Source organism: Typopeltis vanoorti, chromosome 20 (genome assembly GCF_054136105.1).
Source record: "Typopeltis vanoorti isolate ZY-2024b chromosome 20, IOZ_Tvanoo_1.0, whole genome shotgun sequence".
Taxonomy (NCBI): domain Eukaryota; kingdom Metazoa; phylum Arthropoda; class Arachnida; order Uropygi; family Thelyphonidae; genus Typopeltis; species Typopeltis vanoorti.
Window position 1 is genome coordinate 90,700,960 of NC_143568.1, and position 15,556 is coordinate 90,716,515.

The following is a 15,556-nucleotide window of genomic DNA, read 5'->3' on the forward strand; positions in this document are numbered from 1 at the left end:
GAAACTCATAGATCTTAATCCTAGTTCTTAGAGTTTCGCTTACTGGCAGATGAACATCAAAGGATTTGTATCTCCTTCATTATTATTAAGGTTGCCAGAAAAATAGCCTTTTGGCTTTTATTCTATGTTACATTATGAAGGTATATTGACATTTTTATTAAAATGACGGGACGGCCGGGAAATATGGAAAAAAAAACGGTACGTATGGTCAGCCTATGTATAATCTTCTTCATCCGCCTCTCGTTATACACGAAACATTCGTAAGTAATCATCGTGGAGGAGAGTGGCGTCTGAGCTTCCTATGGCCGAAAGTCGCAGGCCAGGTTGGCCGAGTGGTCAGCGTGTCCGCTCTCCGGCGAAATGGCTGCAGGTTCGAATCCCGCCGTGGGCATGGATGTTTGTGATTGTCTTTGAAAATACTAGTGGTTGTGATCAGCGGTAGATGGTGTAGGTGAGGATGAAGGTAGTTGCGATTGGCAAAGTGGTGGAGACGGAGAGTGCTATAGAACAGCTGCCCTCTCTCGATGAGTCTTTAGACTCCCTGGCGGTGTTATATAATAATAATAACAATTATAATAATGTACTGAGAGCCTGTGTAGCTCAGCGGATGTGGCGTTTGCACACCACGGTGCTTGACCGCACAAAGGAAACTTCTTGGTTTCGAATCTAGTCAGCGACTAGAAGAAATTTTTCTAAGCCTTTCTTCGACTGGTTCCCGAGTTAGTCAATCTCTGGCACGAGCAAGCGGGTTTTTCTCACGGTAACTCGGGTTTTTCGTCCCGGGACCACGAGATGGCGGCACTCATTGAGTTGCCTCTCTTCACTGCGTGCGGCTTAATTAGTGATAGCCTTCGGACAGCTATCTCTGATTGGCTACCAGTGGAGATTGAACTGCCCACTCAGTCTCCAAAAGAAAAGTTAGATTGGTTCCCGAGTTAGTCAATCTCTGGCACGAGCAAGCGGGTTTTTCTCACGGTAACTCGGGTTTTTCGTCCCGTAAACCCAAGAAAATCGACCTTAGAACCCACATTATTTCAGACATTAAGCACAAGTGTTAGGGCTAGGGACCACGAGATGGTGGCACTCATTGAGTTGCCTCTCTTCACTGCGTGCGGCTTAATTAGTGATAGCCTTCGGACAGCTATCTCTGATTGGCTACCAGTGGAGATTGAACTGTCCACTCAGTCTCCAAAAGAAAAGTTAGATAGAGCTAAACGGCCTCGCCGACTTCCTATATATGGGAATAAAAAAGCGTTAGCTGATTTAGCTGATTATCTATTCATCTGAGCAGTAATGGGATTTACAACTTTAATCTCTCTGCTCTGAATTTACTTGAATTCGCGATATTAGTAAACTGCCATCACAAACAAATAAAAGAAATAGAAAACAAGGAAACGTGACATAAACATGTTACAATATATTGATGAAACTACACTGCACTACAGATACTTTTACTTCACTGAAAAACAATATAAAGTGCTTATAATATCAGTGTATTTTTAGAGTATTATAGGATGCTCATGATGCATAAATAATAATAATAATAGCAATAATAATCAGCCAGTGCCTTTTATTCTCTTATAGGAGGTAGGCTAGGACATTTAACCCTGTCTAGTTTTTGGAGACTAAGTGGGTATTTCAGTCTTCACCAGTAACCAATCAGAGATAGCTGGCCCATGACTATCAGATGATTGTAAGCGACCATTGATGGAGAGAAGGAGCAATTAAATCAAGTGTTGCAAACACTAATAGAATATGTTAATTTCTGAAATTATGTGGATTAAGGAGCAATTAAATCAAGTGTTGCAAACACTAATAGAATATGTTAATTTCTGAAATTATGTGGATTCTACGGTCGCCTTTTTTGATTTTACGAGACGAAAAACCAGAATTTCCGGGAGAAAAAAAAATAAACCCGGAAAATGACGAATGAAGTAATCTATAGATTTTGAAAAGGAATGTTTAGAAAATTAAAAATTGCAAGAGCAAAAAGTAGGAAAATGCTGTGAGAAAATGTTCAGGTATTTTTCAGTATTTACTACCCCTTTTAGGTCTTTAAATATTTGGAAAAAATTAGTGAAATTATTTGAAAAAACTAGTGATGCTTCTGATTCTGTATATATATTTCACTAGTTTCGGTTCCTTTTTTTGTCATTATGTTTTTTTTGCAAAAACCGATGCAATTATGTGAAATCTATTCAAAAACTAGTGAAACGCAGAAACTAGTATTGCTGCTGGTCGGTTTCCAAACCGACTTTTCAAAATCATATCGGCCTCCGGAATTAGTGTCTGCCTCCATATCACTGGGCAGCTGAAAGAAAGAACGTTCTAAGTTGTATTCTAATCGCCGACTAGCGGAATGTTTTTTTAAGCCTTTCTTCGTCTGTTTGCCGAATTAGTCGATCTCTAGAACGTGCAAATAGTTTTTTTTTTTCTCCTGAATAGCGTGTTTCGTTCCGTAATCTCAAGAAAATCGACTGGAGAAACAGCACTATTTGAAACATTAATACTCTGCGTTGGGGAAAACGAGATAGCAGCACTTATCTGCCTCTCTTCACGGATGGCTTTTTATAATTAGTGAGAGTCTTGGGCCAACTATTTCTGATTAGTTACTGCTGGAGACTCAAGTGTTCCTCAGTCTCTAAATGTTAGATAGGCCTAAAACGGCCTTGCCTACTCTTTACTGGTAGTGACAGGCGTTAACGGATTTATTTGTTATTTTCAAAACCTGTTGTTCATTTGATTCATCATTTTCCTTGTTTACTTGTTTTATTTATGCATCTAAGCCTTTCAAACTATATTCAACCATGGAAAAAAAACACACACACAGTAACGCCTGAGGATATAAGCAAGGTCTTCTCTGGCTATTAGGGACTGAGGGAGAAGCTCAATCTCCTCCGGTAACCAATTAACAATAGTTGCCCAAAGAAAATTACTAATTGTAAACAGCATTTGGGAAAGAAGCGGCTGCTGAAAGTGTCGCAATCTAGTGGTCCCTCACCTTAATATAAGATATTTATTATCTGAAATTGTTTGTGTTTTAGGTAGAATTTCTGGAGTTTATGGGACGTTTGAGGGGGAGCTCAATCTCCTCCTGCAACCAATTAGCAATAGTTGGTCCTAGACAATCTCTGATTGTAGTATAGCATCTGGTGAAGAGGCAGCTCAAAGTGCTGCAATTTTGTGGTCCCTAACCATAACATAATATAATTATTATCTGAAATAACATTTTTTGAATTTCTGAGGCAACAACAAAAACAAACAAACAAAAAAGAACAGTTGCCTCTGCAAGAGATTGACTAACTTGGGGAATCGGTCCAAGAAAGGCTTATAGAACGTTGCTCTAGTTCGGCGAGTAGGATTGATTAAATTTTTTCAGGCAGTCTTGGGCTATGGATTAAGATCAAAATCCACTGCAGACTAATCAAAATAATAGATTTTGATTAGTGTGCATCTACTCGCCAGGTAACAAAATCTACTTTTAATAACTGCTTTACCTAGTCTATCCGTAAACACTCTTACAACTTGAACGGCTCATGAGCCTTTAATCTATCAGTAAGATCACTGACGGCTTTTAGCACATATAAACCATATGTATAACGTGCACATGGTAGCCCTAAATGTTCAAAATGTTCCTTTTAGCCTTCACGCACGTCCTAAGTCCGTGATGTCACATATCGATGGCAACATGTACAACATCCAAGGAAACGTTGTCACTGCTCTCTATAAATTCATCTTCGGGCTGTCGATGCTGGGGTGTCGTTTCTTGGATGTTACTCTCTCAAGCTGCGACCACAATGTGAAGTCTAACGAATTCAGATTGAGACTTCTAGACGGCCATTCAGATAGTGATATGTGGTCGAGCACATTCCCTCCGACTACTGTTGTGTTGTAATCACCTTGTGTGCAGGGGAGTGATGTTGGACGATCCACTGTTATCATAGCCGTAGTTGCCTCGTTGTATTTCCAACCACTACTCGATTCCGAATGCATAGGAATCGCTTTCATATAACCTCTTTCGAAACATAAAAGCAAGTTTCAAAAGACGCAGTTTCAGAACTAACATTTGCTGCTTATATAATTTTCGTGCTTTTAACATCCTTGTGATGCTACCAAGATAAATGCTTTGATTTCAAGTTGTTTTCGAATATAACATTAAAAAAAAAACCTTTAGGCTCTTTCTTCTCTGTTGTATTTGTTAAATTATAACCGAGCGATATTCAATTTATAAATGAAAAATGTTTAATTTATAACTCGGCAAATGTTTAAAATTTGCGACTTCACAATAAACACTTATCGAAACACGAGGAGACGGGGACATATTGTAAAACTTTTGAAAACAACACAAAAAAACCTTAATAAACAAACATAGCACTCTTAGAATATTTTTTTTTCTCATAAACTCTATTTTGATATTTATAAACTTTTTGTTTCGAAATCATTGAATGAGTTTCTCTGGTTGCGCTTAGTTAAATCGCGCAATGTTGCTTCGTTCCCGCGTAGGTTTGGAGAGAGTAGCGTGAAATTAAGAAGTGTACGATAAAAGGTGCAGAAAATTATCTTTGGCTTATGACACTAATTTCTCAATGAAATCTTTTGTGCCGAGATTGTTTTGATGTCGCGATTTAAATAAAAATGTAAGTTGATATATTAACGACTAACCAAATTTTGATCACTATACAATGAAAATCAAACTCACTGATTCCCGCGATAGTGGTGATTGCTGACACATGATATTTTGCTGACCTCCACATGCTAATATAATATATTATATATTTGTTATTTTCATTGTCTTTATTTATTATTTTTGGCTTTCCTTTTTCATTTGTCAGAACTGTTGTTGGGATAACTGTGGTGTATATTGCAAATATGACTTTTGATTTAAAAAAAAAAGAACTAACGTTAAGTTGTGACTTATCTTAAGCATTTTATCAATCATTTAATGAGTGATTTGGGGAAATAATTTCAAGTTGTGTGTCAGTTTTGTTCAATCTAAAATACGTTACCCTAGTTTAGAATGTCAGCGAACATACATTAAACGGAAATATGCAATTCTTGTTAACTGATAAAATATACCAGTTAACGAAAATACTGATGTTAAGATTATTAAAACTCATTCTAAAATGATAAAATAAACTTTCGTCAGATCTTCTTGTTTGAAGAGACATGAATAAACTATTACATCTCTCATTGCATCTGATATTGTTTGATATTCATATTTTGATGTATATTTAAGATTATCATCATTACATTCCTGATAATGATGATAATCAAGGGCTGTACAGGACTTTGATAGTTCTGCATGATTATGTGATTATTATCTCCTGGCAATAATTAACACGCTATTTATAGAACTTCAGTATTGCCTGAGCTTGCATTTTGCTTTTCTAGGTCATTTCTAACAGCATCAATCCACCTAGAGCTTGGTCTTCCTATCAGTCTTTTTCAGCCATCTTGGCATCAAACACCTGTTTTACTAGCCTTTTCTCTTCCATTCTGTTTAAGTGACCATAGCACTTTAAATTAGCTATCTGTTCACTACTAGCTGATCTGTTTACTTCCTTAATATTTTTGCAAAACTCTTATCTGCTGTCTAGTTTTCGAACAACTGTTTTATATCTAACTCAACTTTCATATCCATAAGATAACTGGTTTGAAAATTGTCATGTATACTATCATCACCATACTATTTTTGCCATCTATGCTAAAAACGGTACCTAAATAACTGAAATATTTTACTTGTTCTAGGCATTCTCCATGCATGATGCAGTTGAAAATTTTCCATCTTCCTGCCTATTTTCAAGTAGAAACTAGAAAAAATTTGACTGTTTTCAAGGTTTTTGTATTTTACTGATTTTTTTCCTTACCAAATTTATTACAATGTTATTGTAACAGTTATTCCATCTGGCAGAATAATCCTGACCATTTGCACTAGATTTATCTAGGAGTTCAACATAAAATAAAGAGCTAAGTTGAATATCTCCAAGTTTGATTGCCACTTTCCTCCATAATGTGATCCATGTTGATGAAGAGTAAGAGTAGAGATTGTGTGCATCCTTTCTTTACACTTATCCACATTCCTGCACCTCCTTCAGTTCTAACTGCTAACTGACAATATAAATATAGACTGTGTTGCTCAATAAAATATTCATTCACACTATATAACTGTAATGTTTTGAACAGTTTTTCTCCTGGCACTTTATCATCTGCATTTTCTGGATCTCCAACTGATATATATACAGATGTCATATTCCAATCATTTCTCAACTGTTTGTCTTAATGTGAAAATCAGATCGTGACAATTCTTAGTTGGCATGAGCTGATCTTGTTCTTTACCAAGTTTTCTTCCACAGTATTTCTTAGTCTCAGCTGATTTTGCATGAACCTTATGTGAAACAGTTAGCAGGAAATTGCTCTCTAATTTTTTCGGTTTTATTTCCCTTTTAATAGATGGAAATTAAGCACTCTATTCCAATCATTTGGAATTTGATTTTCAGGATTATGCACTGCAGTGTTGCCGTTACAAAACTTTTATACCTCAGTGGTTGAGCATTTCTGGCAAGTATCATATTGCTGCTTTTCAATATTTCTGTTTTTGAAGGCATTTTCTACCTCAAATATTATTATATACTTCTAATTGCATTCCTCTGATATATTTTCTACCACACCTGCACTTCTTGTTTCATTTCGTTATCTTTCAAAATAATTACTCCTGACATCTGAGAGATCTTTAATAAATCTTCAGTTTTCATGTAACCTCTGATTCATTCATTAATCATCTTTGATTCATCTTTCTCCATTTCTAAGTTTTTTCAATGGCCTTTACAATGTTTTGCCACTTTCCTGATATTTATCTTCAGTAATCTTGCCAGTCTTTCATTAACTGACTTTTTTACTACTTTACATATTACTTTGTTTTTATTATTATTACGTGACGCCTCCAGGGAATCCAAAGACTCATCAAGGGAGGTCATCTACTCTACAACTGTCTCCACCTCACACCAACTACAACTACACCAACACCATCTACTGTCCACTACCACTAGTATTTCCACAATCACAAACATCCATGCCCACAGCAGGATTCGAACTTGCAGCCTTTTGGCAGGAGAGCAGATATGCTAACCACCCAGCCAACTAGCCTGGCATGTTACTTTGTTTTGTTACACTTTTCTCTATATTTTCTCAGGTCATCTTCTTTACTTGCTAGGAATTATTTTGATATGCTTTCTTTTTCACTACTGCCTCTTCAACTTGTTGACTCTGCCACATTGAATTAAATTTTTCTATCCTTGCAAACAATCTCACCAGTTTTCTCTGTGGCTGAATCAATGTTTTCTTCAGGCTGCCACTGAATCTTTAAGGTTTGGTTCTTGATTTTAAATGCTTTTATGTTTTCTCAAGTAATATTTTTATATTTGTGTCTATAGTTCATTTCTGAAAGCTATTCAACTTTGATTCTTTTTGAAACTTGTTTTTACATATTTTTCTTTTCAATATGCTATTGACTTTTAACTGATCTTAGCTCTGTGACAACATTGTATTTATTGATACAGAACCAACAAATGCACAAAAACATCTCAGTCTACTAGAGGCACAGGCTAAACTTATTGGTCTGCAGATCAACATCCAAAAGTCCAAAGTATTCTCAATAGGTTATGAAAACTTTATACTTTATATCAACAATAAACCCTTAGAAAGAGTAAAGGACTTTCAATATCTTGGATCGTACATCAGCAATACAAAAATGATATTAGAAAATGTAAACAGCTGGCTCTAGTCTTCCATAACAAACTCCGTCCCATCTGGAAATCATCATTAATGCTCTATCATTAAAGACAAAATTAAGACTATACCATGCAACCAGTAGATCCATCTTCTTGTATGGTTCTCAAACCTAGACAATAAGCACCAAAAAAAACTAAAAAAACTACAGATCTGATTAACTCCTTTGGAACTACATGTCTCAGACTGTCCTTGGATATACTTGGAATATACAATACTAAGGTTAAATCAGTGCAGAAGTCATATATTTTCATATATAAATAGAAAAAAAAGATATATCACCTTACTAAATACTCTGGATGAATGAGAATTGGGGGAAATTTTTCTTCTTGGTTATAATGTTCGTGTGAAGTAACTTCATGACTAGTCTACTTGTACATAGAGTCTGTTGACTTTACATCTGTTGCCTTAGTATTAATGGAAAACATTATAGGAAGGGTCACCAATTAGGAAAACTTTCCAAGACTATCTTTCATGTAGAATAATTAATTATTATTAATATAATAATAATTAATTATTAATTAATTAATTAATAAAAATTATAAGTTGATGCTTTTTTTTTTCCCACTTGTATATGGAAATAAGACTTCTGCATTGATTTAATCTTGGTTTCTTCTTGGGTCTGGCTCCAATTGATGCGACCTCAATACAAGTTATAACAGATTTGGATAGTGACCCTTTCCCCATAATGTTTTTTGCATTATAGGATAGTAAGGCAATTGTTGTTAAGTCTACAGCCTCTATATGTAAGTAGACTAGTCATGAAGTATCATATACAAAGCAAAAAGTAATATTGTGTTATTTAGTGTAAATCCTATCATAAGTGAATGTGGAATAGCAGAGAGGGAGGTGGTAGTGAAAGATTGAGAATGTCTGGAATAAGAATGCTAGGAGTGAATTAGATAGAAATGAATTATGGTAGAGTGCAGAGTGAACTAGTGTTCCACTTGTTCAAGGTGAGTGATGGACAACAAAAATATTGGATGATAGAACAGTGGAGGGGGGGGGGTGATAGAAAGTATAGTATTAGGGATTCTGTTGCTAAGCATGTTAAAGTTGAACAGGTATTGAAGTGTGCGTGTATTTTTGAGAAGGGTAATAGGAATTGTATCTAAAGCTGTGATGAACAAAGGAATCGACTGTTAAACAAATGATTTTTAAGGAGGTGTGAATTTGAGGTAACTAGCAGCAGAAGATCTGAGTGTTATTAGATAGTGGAGTGGAAGAGTATGTGAGAGTTGCAAATTCATTACTGATGTATGATCATTACATTAGATTCCTTACAGAAGTGTAATGATCATGAATGGTATAATAACCAGGATATGTAGGTAGAGAAGCCTTGGTCGTGTAGTTATATGGGTTAAATTTGCAGGGAGAGAGAGACCTTGAGTTTGTAGTTATATGGGATAAATTTAAAGGTGTGTGTCTGTGAGAGAGACTGTTGTTTGCTGGAGATGGACTGCACCTAACTGAGATTGGTAGTGTGAATTGCAAATGAGAATTAGATGGTGAGGCTGTGTGAGTATGGGATAAGGAACTGTGGGCAATACTAGCATTTACAAGATATTATTTATAAGACAGAAGAAATGGTGATAAATAAAAAAAAAATTATGTAGTAGGATTCGCAAAAGATTGGATATAATAAATTTAGTTTAATCCTTTATCCAAGTGTGAGCAAACAAAGTTTGCACCTGAAAATATCTTCAGGACTGGGGTAAGGTAGTACAACACCGGGAAACTCGTAGCAAAGGTGGACCAAGCTGACATCACTCCTAACTCAGTATCTCCCATAATGCAAAACACATCTCCTTGCAGATATGTGTAATGTTATGCATTAAAGGAAAGGGCCACTACCCAGACTAGTTTCGACCTTTATTGAGGTCTCTTCAGTGGGAGCCAGGCCCAGAAGTCGAGATACCAGGCAGAAGCAATGGCGAGGTCATCTTTACCTATTGGAGTTGCCAAAAGCTGTGTCACCTTTTTATTAAATTACTCTGGATTTAGTTTCTCTAAATCCAGAGGAAAGAGTGGATAATTCTGAAGAGTATCAAAAATTATATATATATATATATATATATATATATATTACTCTGTAAAATATACTGATCATCAGTGAATAAAATAAAATTCTTAGAAAACCAATCAAAATATAAATAGAGATAAATACACATAACAGGCATAACAAATTGTACATGATTTGCTGCTCTATCAATCCATGTGTATACCTCCATGCCTTGATGAATCACCTGATGAACCATTATTAGTTCATTGGATTAGCCCCCCCCCCCCCCAAGTGGTTATTTACAGAGCTGTCAAATATATACAGCTACTCTTTATTTCTTGGTTAATTATTTATATGCAGTATGTGAATATGTCCCTAGAGTTTGAAGAACAAATAGAATGGGAGTGAAATGGATGTGCAATCTCATTAAACAAGAGATCCATAAGATGATGATGTGGAAGGAATATCTTGAGAATAAAATTGAGAGGAGTTATGAAATATATAAGCTCAGGCCAGAAAAGTTTGGGTATTGTATGAAAAGCTAAGATGGATTATGGAAAGAAATTGGCTGCACAGGCTAAAGGCAACCCCCCCCCCCAAAAAAAATGTTATGTTGCAAGTAAAAGAAAGAACGACTGCAGAAGAATAACTTTACTGCATGCAGATGGTATCCTAATATCAGAAGGAGATAAGATATTCCAAATAATGAATGCTCACTTCACCAAAATCTATCGACTTAGTGTGTGTAACATAGTGCACAGTGCTGAAGAGATAGTGGGAGATTCTGATTCACGAGAAGGAGATTCTGGAGTTATTGTATAACTTGGATAAATAGATGAGATATCAGTGTGTGTGTACTAAAAGGATGTTCAGCCAAACTTGCATACAGAAATGGGTGGACAAACAAAGTATACTTTGCAAGGGGCGGCAGCATGGGTGTACTAAAGAGGGGTCATGTCTGAGAAATTTGCTCATATTATGTAATAATATTATGGATTAAGGGAATGAATACACTATGATACTATTGGACTTTGCTAAGGCATTTGATAGGATATCACAATAAAGGGTGTTGCAGAAACTAGAGAATATGGGATTGGAATCTAAATTATTGGCTTGGATAAGAGTGGATGGCTGATGGACAGGTGTCAAAAAGTAGTATATGAGGGATGTGAATCTTCCAGATTTAAGGTGACCAGTGGTGTGCTCCAGGGATCAGTCCTTGGACCATGTTTAATCTAGACATTACTGATATTGGAAAGTGGCTGACAGGAGATCTTCAGTTGTTTGCTGATGATGATGCAAAGATAGGCAGGGCAATCAGGGATGCTACTGATATGCAGCATTTACAGGGTGATTTGAATAGGCTGGAAGTGTAGGTAAACGAAAATGGTTGTCATATCAATGCTAGTAAGTGTGAAGTTATGTACTTTGGCATGATACAATATCCAACAACATATTATGGGATTATGCTTGGAGTAACTGAGGCCAGAGACCTTTGAGTTATGATGGATAGAAAGTTGAAGTTTAGAGATCATATATTCATATCACATATAAGGATTATGGAATGTAGATTATAAGGACAAATTGAGAGTTGGTGGACTGCAGACACTGATGGACAGCAGAAAGAAGGGTTATATGATATAGGTCTACAAACTTTTGAGAGGACATTATAGGATATCAGTTGATAACATTTTTCATTAAATGGAAGGTGGGAAGAGGGCAAGGGGCATCCATGGAAGTTTATGTGCTGTAAGAAAGAGGTAAGAAAGCTAGATTTTTATCTCGTGGAACCTTGAGTGAGTGCATCTAGTGCGAGTTTAAGAGAAGGTAACAGTTGGTGCAGGTGATATATGGCCTCCCTCAATGAGTGTTTGCTGCAGGTCTAATGATAACAATAATCATATTTTGCAAATAAATCCCTTTCCCTCTTCTCATTTTTTAAATATGTTCATGAATGCAAATATGCACGTTTCAGTTTACAGCATCAGTAATTAGCTCTGCTCACAACTTTATAGGACTCGCATATATAACATCCCAAATGTAAATTATTACTAATTCATTTGCCAGTAATGACTGTTTGTTTCTATTCAGGTTTTCTTTATTCTCCTTATATTTGCCATTCTCACATGACTCATTGATGGATCACATATTTACATCTTTTAATTATTCAGATAAGCAATCAAATAATTGTTTTCTAAAATATCCTAAAACAGACATATTCTCCTCCCTCCCTTCCCCAGAGATCACAATATCTGGTATGTCTGCTGATATGCAAACACAAAATTGCGGTAGGATGAAGTGGATTCTCTCACCCTGCCAGATAATAAGAATAACAGTGTATATAAAATAATGTATGCAAAATAATAATAAAAATAATATGTCACAATGTTTATAGAAGACATGAACACATAAAATTACTCTAGCAAGTAATAAAATTATTTATATGAGCAGTCCATGGAGTCAGAAGACTCATCGCAGGAAACTCATTCTGTTCATTAACACAATACCTATCATGCATCTTCTTAAACCTCTTTACTGTTGGGGCACTCACAACCACCTCTGGCAATCCATTCCACTCATTCATCACTCTCCAAGAAAAGAAAATTCTCCACACCCCTTACTAACCACACTCTCTTAGACGGCTTCCAAGTGTGATTCCTTGTTTTTTCCCCTACTCCTCATGTATTGAAAAATTTCTTCTGTGTCAATCCCTTTAGTTAGTAACATAAGTTTCTATCATATCCTCTTTCCTCTGCCTGCCAGCTAAACTCTGCAACCCACACACCCCTCAATCTATCTTCATAGGAAACATTCCACAGACCTGTCACCAGCTTGGTCACTCTTCTCTGAATCCTCTCCACAACCTTCTGATCCCCAAGAAATGCAGGTGACCAAATCTGTGTGCAGTAGTCAACATGTGGCCGAATCATAGCCTTATAAAGAGGGATAATATCCTCCCTATCTTTACTTTTCAGTATGCTCTTCAGCATCCAAGTAATTAATCCTTTGAGCTATTTTGCCAACTCTTGCAGTATAGCCTCTGAATTTCAAATCTCTATCCATCATTATCCCCAGATCCCTAGCTTCATCAATTTCCTGTAAATTTGTACCATCAGTATGATACGAAATGTGTAATCTTTTCATCTCAAAGAGCATTGCCTTATATTTTACAACATTGAATTGACAATCATTGTCCTTTGCCCACACTGCCAATTTATTTAAATCACCATTATCAACTATTGCCCTCCCTAGTTTTGCATCATCAGCAATTAACTGAATGTCTCCTTTCAAATTTCTATCCAAGTGAATCTCTTTCTGGCATTATACATATAGAGAAGTGAAACTTAAATAAAATTTCAAGAAGCAGCAGCAGCATTTATGTACCTACAGTACTGTTTTTTTTATTACAAAAGGAGTTTTACAACTCCCTCAAAATTTTGGAATAATAAATCACCTAGGATAAAAATATTCATACACGCTGGGAAGGTCACAAAAATCGTTGCTGTTATTCAAAAAGCTAAACAATTAAAGTGTAACTTGACTGTCCATATAGCAAGGATGAAAGACGATAGATGAACAGTCCTTATTACAGTTTGCATTCCTAGAGAGAGAATAAGTGATCAAGAAGACAGAGGTTGAGGTGGAGAGATGAGATCATAGAAAAGCAGTAAACAACTGAATGAGGATGGCCCATGAAAGAGGAGAAATCTGGGAGAAACTTTTTGTATGGTAGTTGAATTCTACGGGACTGATATGATCATCAAAATCCATGTATGCATGGATATAGCACATTGATTTTTCTTCTGCCATCATTCTTGACTCTACACTCAGTAATTAGGTGACCCTGTTTCATTCACAAGTCCATATACTGGTTGTAAATGAAAATGGAAAGAACAGTATTATCAGATGTAGCATTAAAAACCAAAATAAACTAAATATTATTTTAAATATTTCAAATTTACCTCTGTTTCTAGTGATTAGATATGATCGTGAGTTGTTATTATGCAGGATTAGTATTACAAATGTTCTTTACACTCTCATATTTTTATTTACAAAATAAAGCACAAAAGAAAAAAAGGAAAGACAGAAGTGAACCTTACGCCATTAAGAGAATTGTCTTGTGGTATTTCATTGTTTAAATCAAGCACTATTGGTCACTGAAGATATTATAATGTTAAGTGCATTTCTTTCAACGCATGGTTTACTTTTGTATAAGCAACTTTTCTTAATAAATTCCATATGCTCGGACAGACTAGGCCAAGGAATGGGAAGCTTTTCATTAAAGGCAAAATTTACTCGAAAGAGTTTTCCTAGATTAGCCTATTGTGGATGTGGAAATTATGTGTGTAATGAAGGTAATCAAAGTGATTCCTTTTTCACATAAGATGTCTGTACAGTAGGAAACAAAATGTAGCAAACAAAAAAGTGTTCACATTTACTGAAATTAAAGTCTATAGTTCCAGTACATAGTGTGTTCCCATAAGTAATTAATTGTAGTACACTAAAGTGATAGCATTAATGCATATAGCTTTTGCAGCCATAGGTAAGCCATAAGAAATTTGTTAATTTAGGATTCCATGGACAATTTTTTATTATTGCTTATTCTTTTCAGATGTTTTATTTTTTTAAAAATTAGTAATTAATAAAATGTAATACAGTTACTTTTTTTTTTTTAGAATGACTGAGGTTAAAGCAGATCTCTTTAAAAGTGTGAAGTTTTGTTTAATTGAAGATGGCGATAATACTGATATGGTGAGTTTATTTCAACATATGAAACTTAATTAGTAAGTAACTTTATATTATTGCTTTTCATACAGAAATAAATAATCCTTATCAATTTTATGGTTGATGCAAACCATATAGAATTTTCTGACCAGTAGGACTTACATAAACAGCGCAAAATATTGGTACATAATAACATTAAGAACAATTTGTGTAGCAGAATTCCAAAAACTGTAATTGCTATTTAGAGCACAGTACCTTTTTATGTATTTTTAGATACAATGGGATATTACTCCCCATACACAACTTGCTGATGTCTATCAGATAGCCAATCTCCAATTCAATGCATTAGTCTTAATATCCAGTCTCATCTGCTCTTGTGTGATTATCAACTTATGTGGTAATCTGTCAAAAGCCATTGCAAAATCTAAGTAGTCCATATGTGATCTAATCAGAACATTATACAATGGAATTAGAATCTTTTCACAACTTTGTATCCATCCCCTTTTTCCAATGAAGTTGTTTAAGTAGATTATTAAAACATAATCTCTCTTTAGCAAATCCATGTTGTTCATCAAAGATAATACCACTGTTGTCAACCTATTTGTGGATCTTGGTTCTCACTAGTCTAACACTTTAACCATAACAACTGACACACAGATAAGCCAGTTAATAAACATCGTTTTTTTATAATTTGGTTGGTTTGGTGTTGTAATACTGTTAAATTAAGTTATGAATATAGAGAGATGATTTGTAAGACAAGGGTGCACTTCATGTCCATTGTTATTCATCATCTATATGGATGATATATGAAGAAATTATGGCGAAAAGTGACATTAAACCTGATATCAAAATTAGAGATGCTAATTTTATAAATCCAGCTGCATCCGGAATGGAGAACTAGTAAAACATTTCAACTGCTGGATGCACAATTTTTAGTGTAGACATCAAATTAAATATATAAAGTCAAAGGAATAACCAAAGCTGATATATTGGTAAGCCAGTTGAATAAATTTATATGGAATATGAGAAAAATTAGCTAAAACA

At 35.2% G+C, this 15,556-nt stretch overlaps 1 protein-coding gene across 3 annotated transcripts in view; it reads left to right on the forward strand.

Moving 5' to 3' along the window:
• The first annotated feature begins 4,477 nt into the window (after positions 1 to 4,477).
• The window catches only part of LOC150095640 (uncharacterized), a 205,250-nt gene continuing 194,171 nt past the window's right edge, over positions 4,478 to 15,556 (forward strand). For 2 of the 3 annotated variants that reach the window (XR_016550027.1, XM_090409715.1), the window contains exons 1-2: positions 4,508 to 4,637; positions 14,464 to 14,539. Coding sequence is in view for 2 of the 3 variants with exons in the window: in XM_090409715.1 (XP_090265841.1) it covers positions 14,465 to 14,539 (75 nt within the window). In the remaining variant the exon portion in view is untranslated. Of the gene's footprint in view, positions 4,638 to 14,463; positions 14,540 to 15,556 lie in introns of all 3 variants that reach the window. The other variant, XM_090409716.1, reaches the window with a different exon arrangement.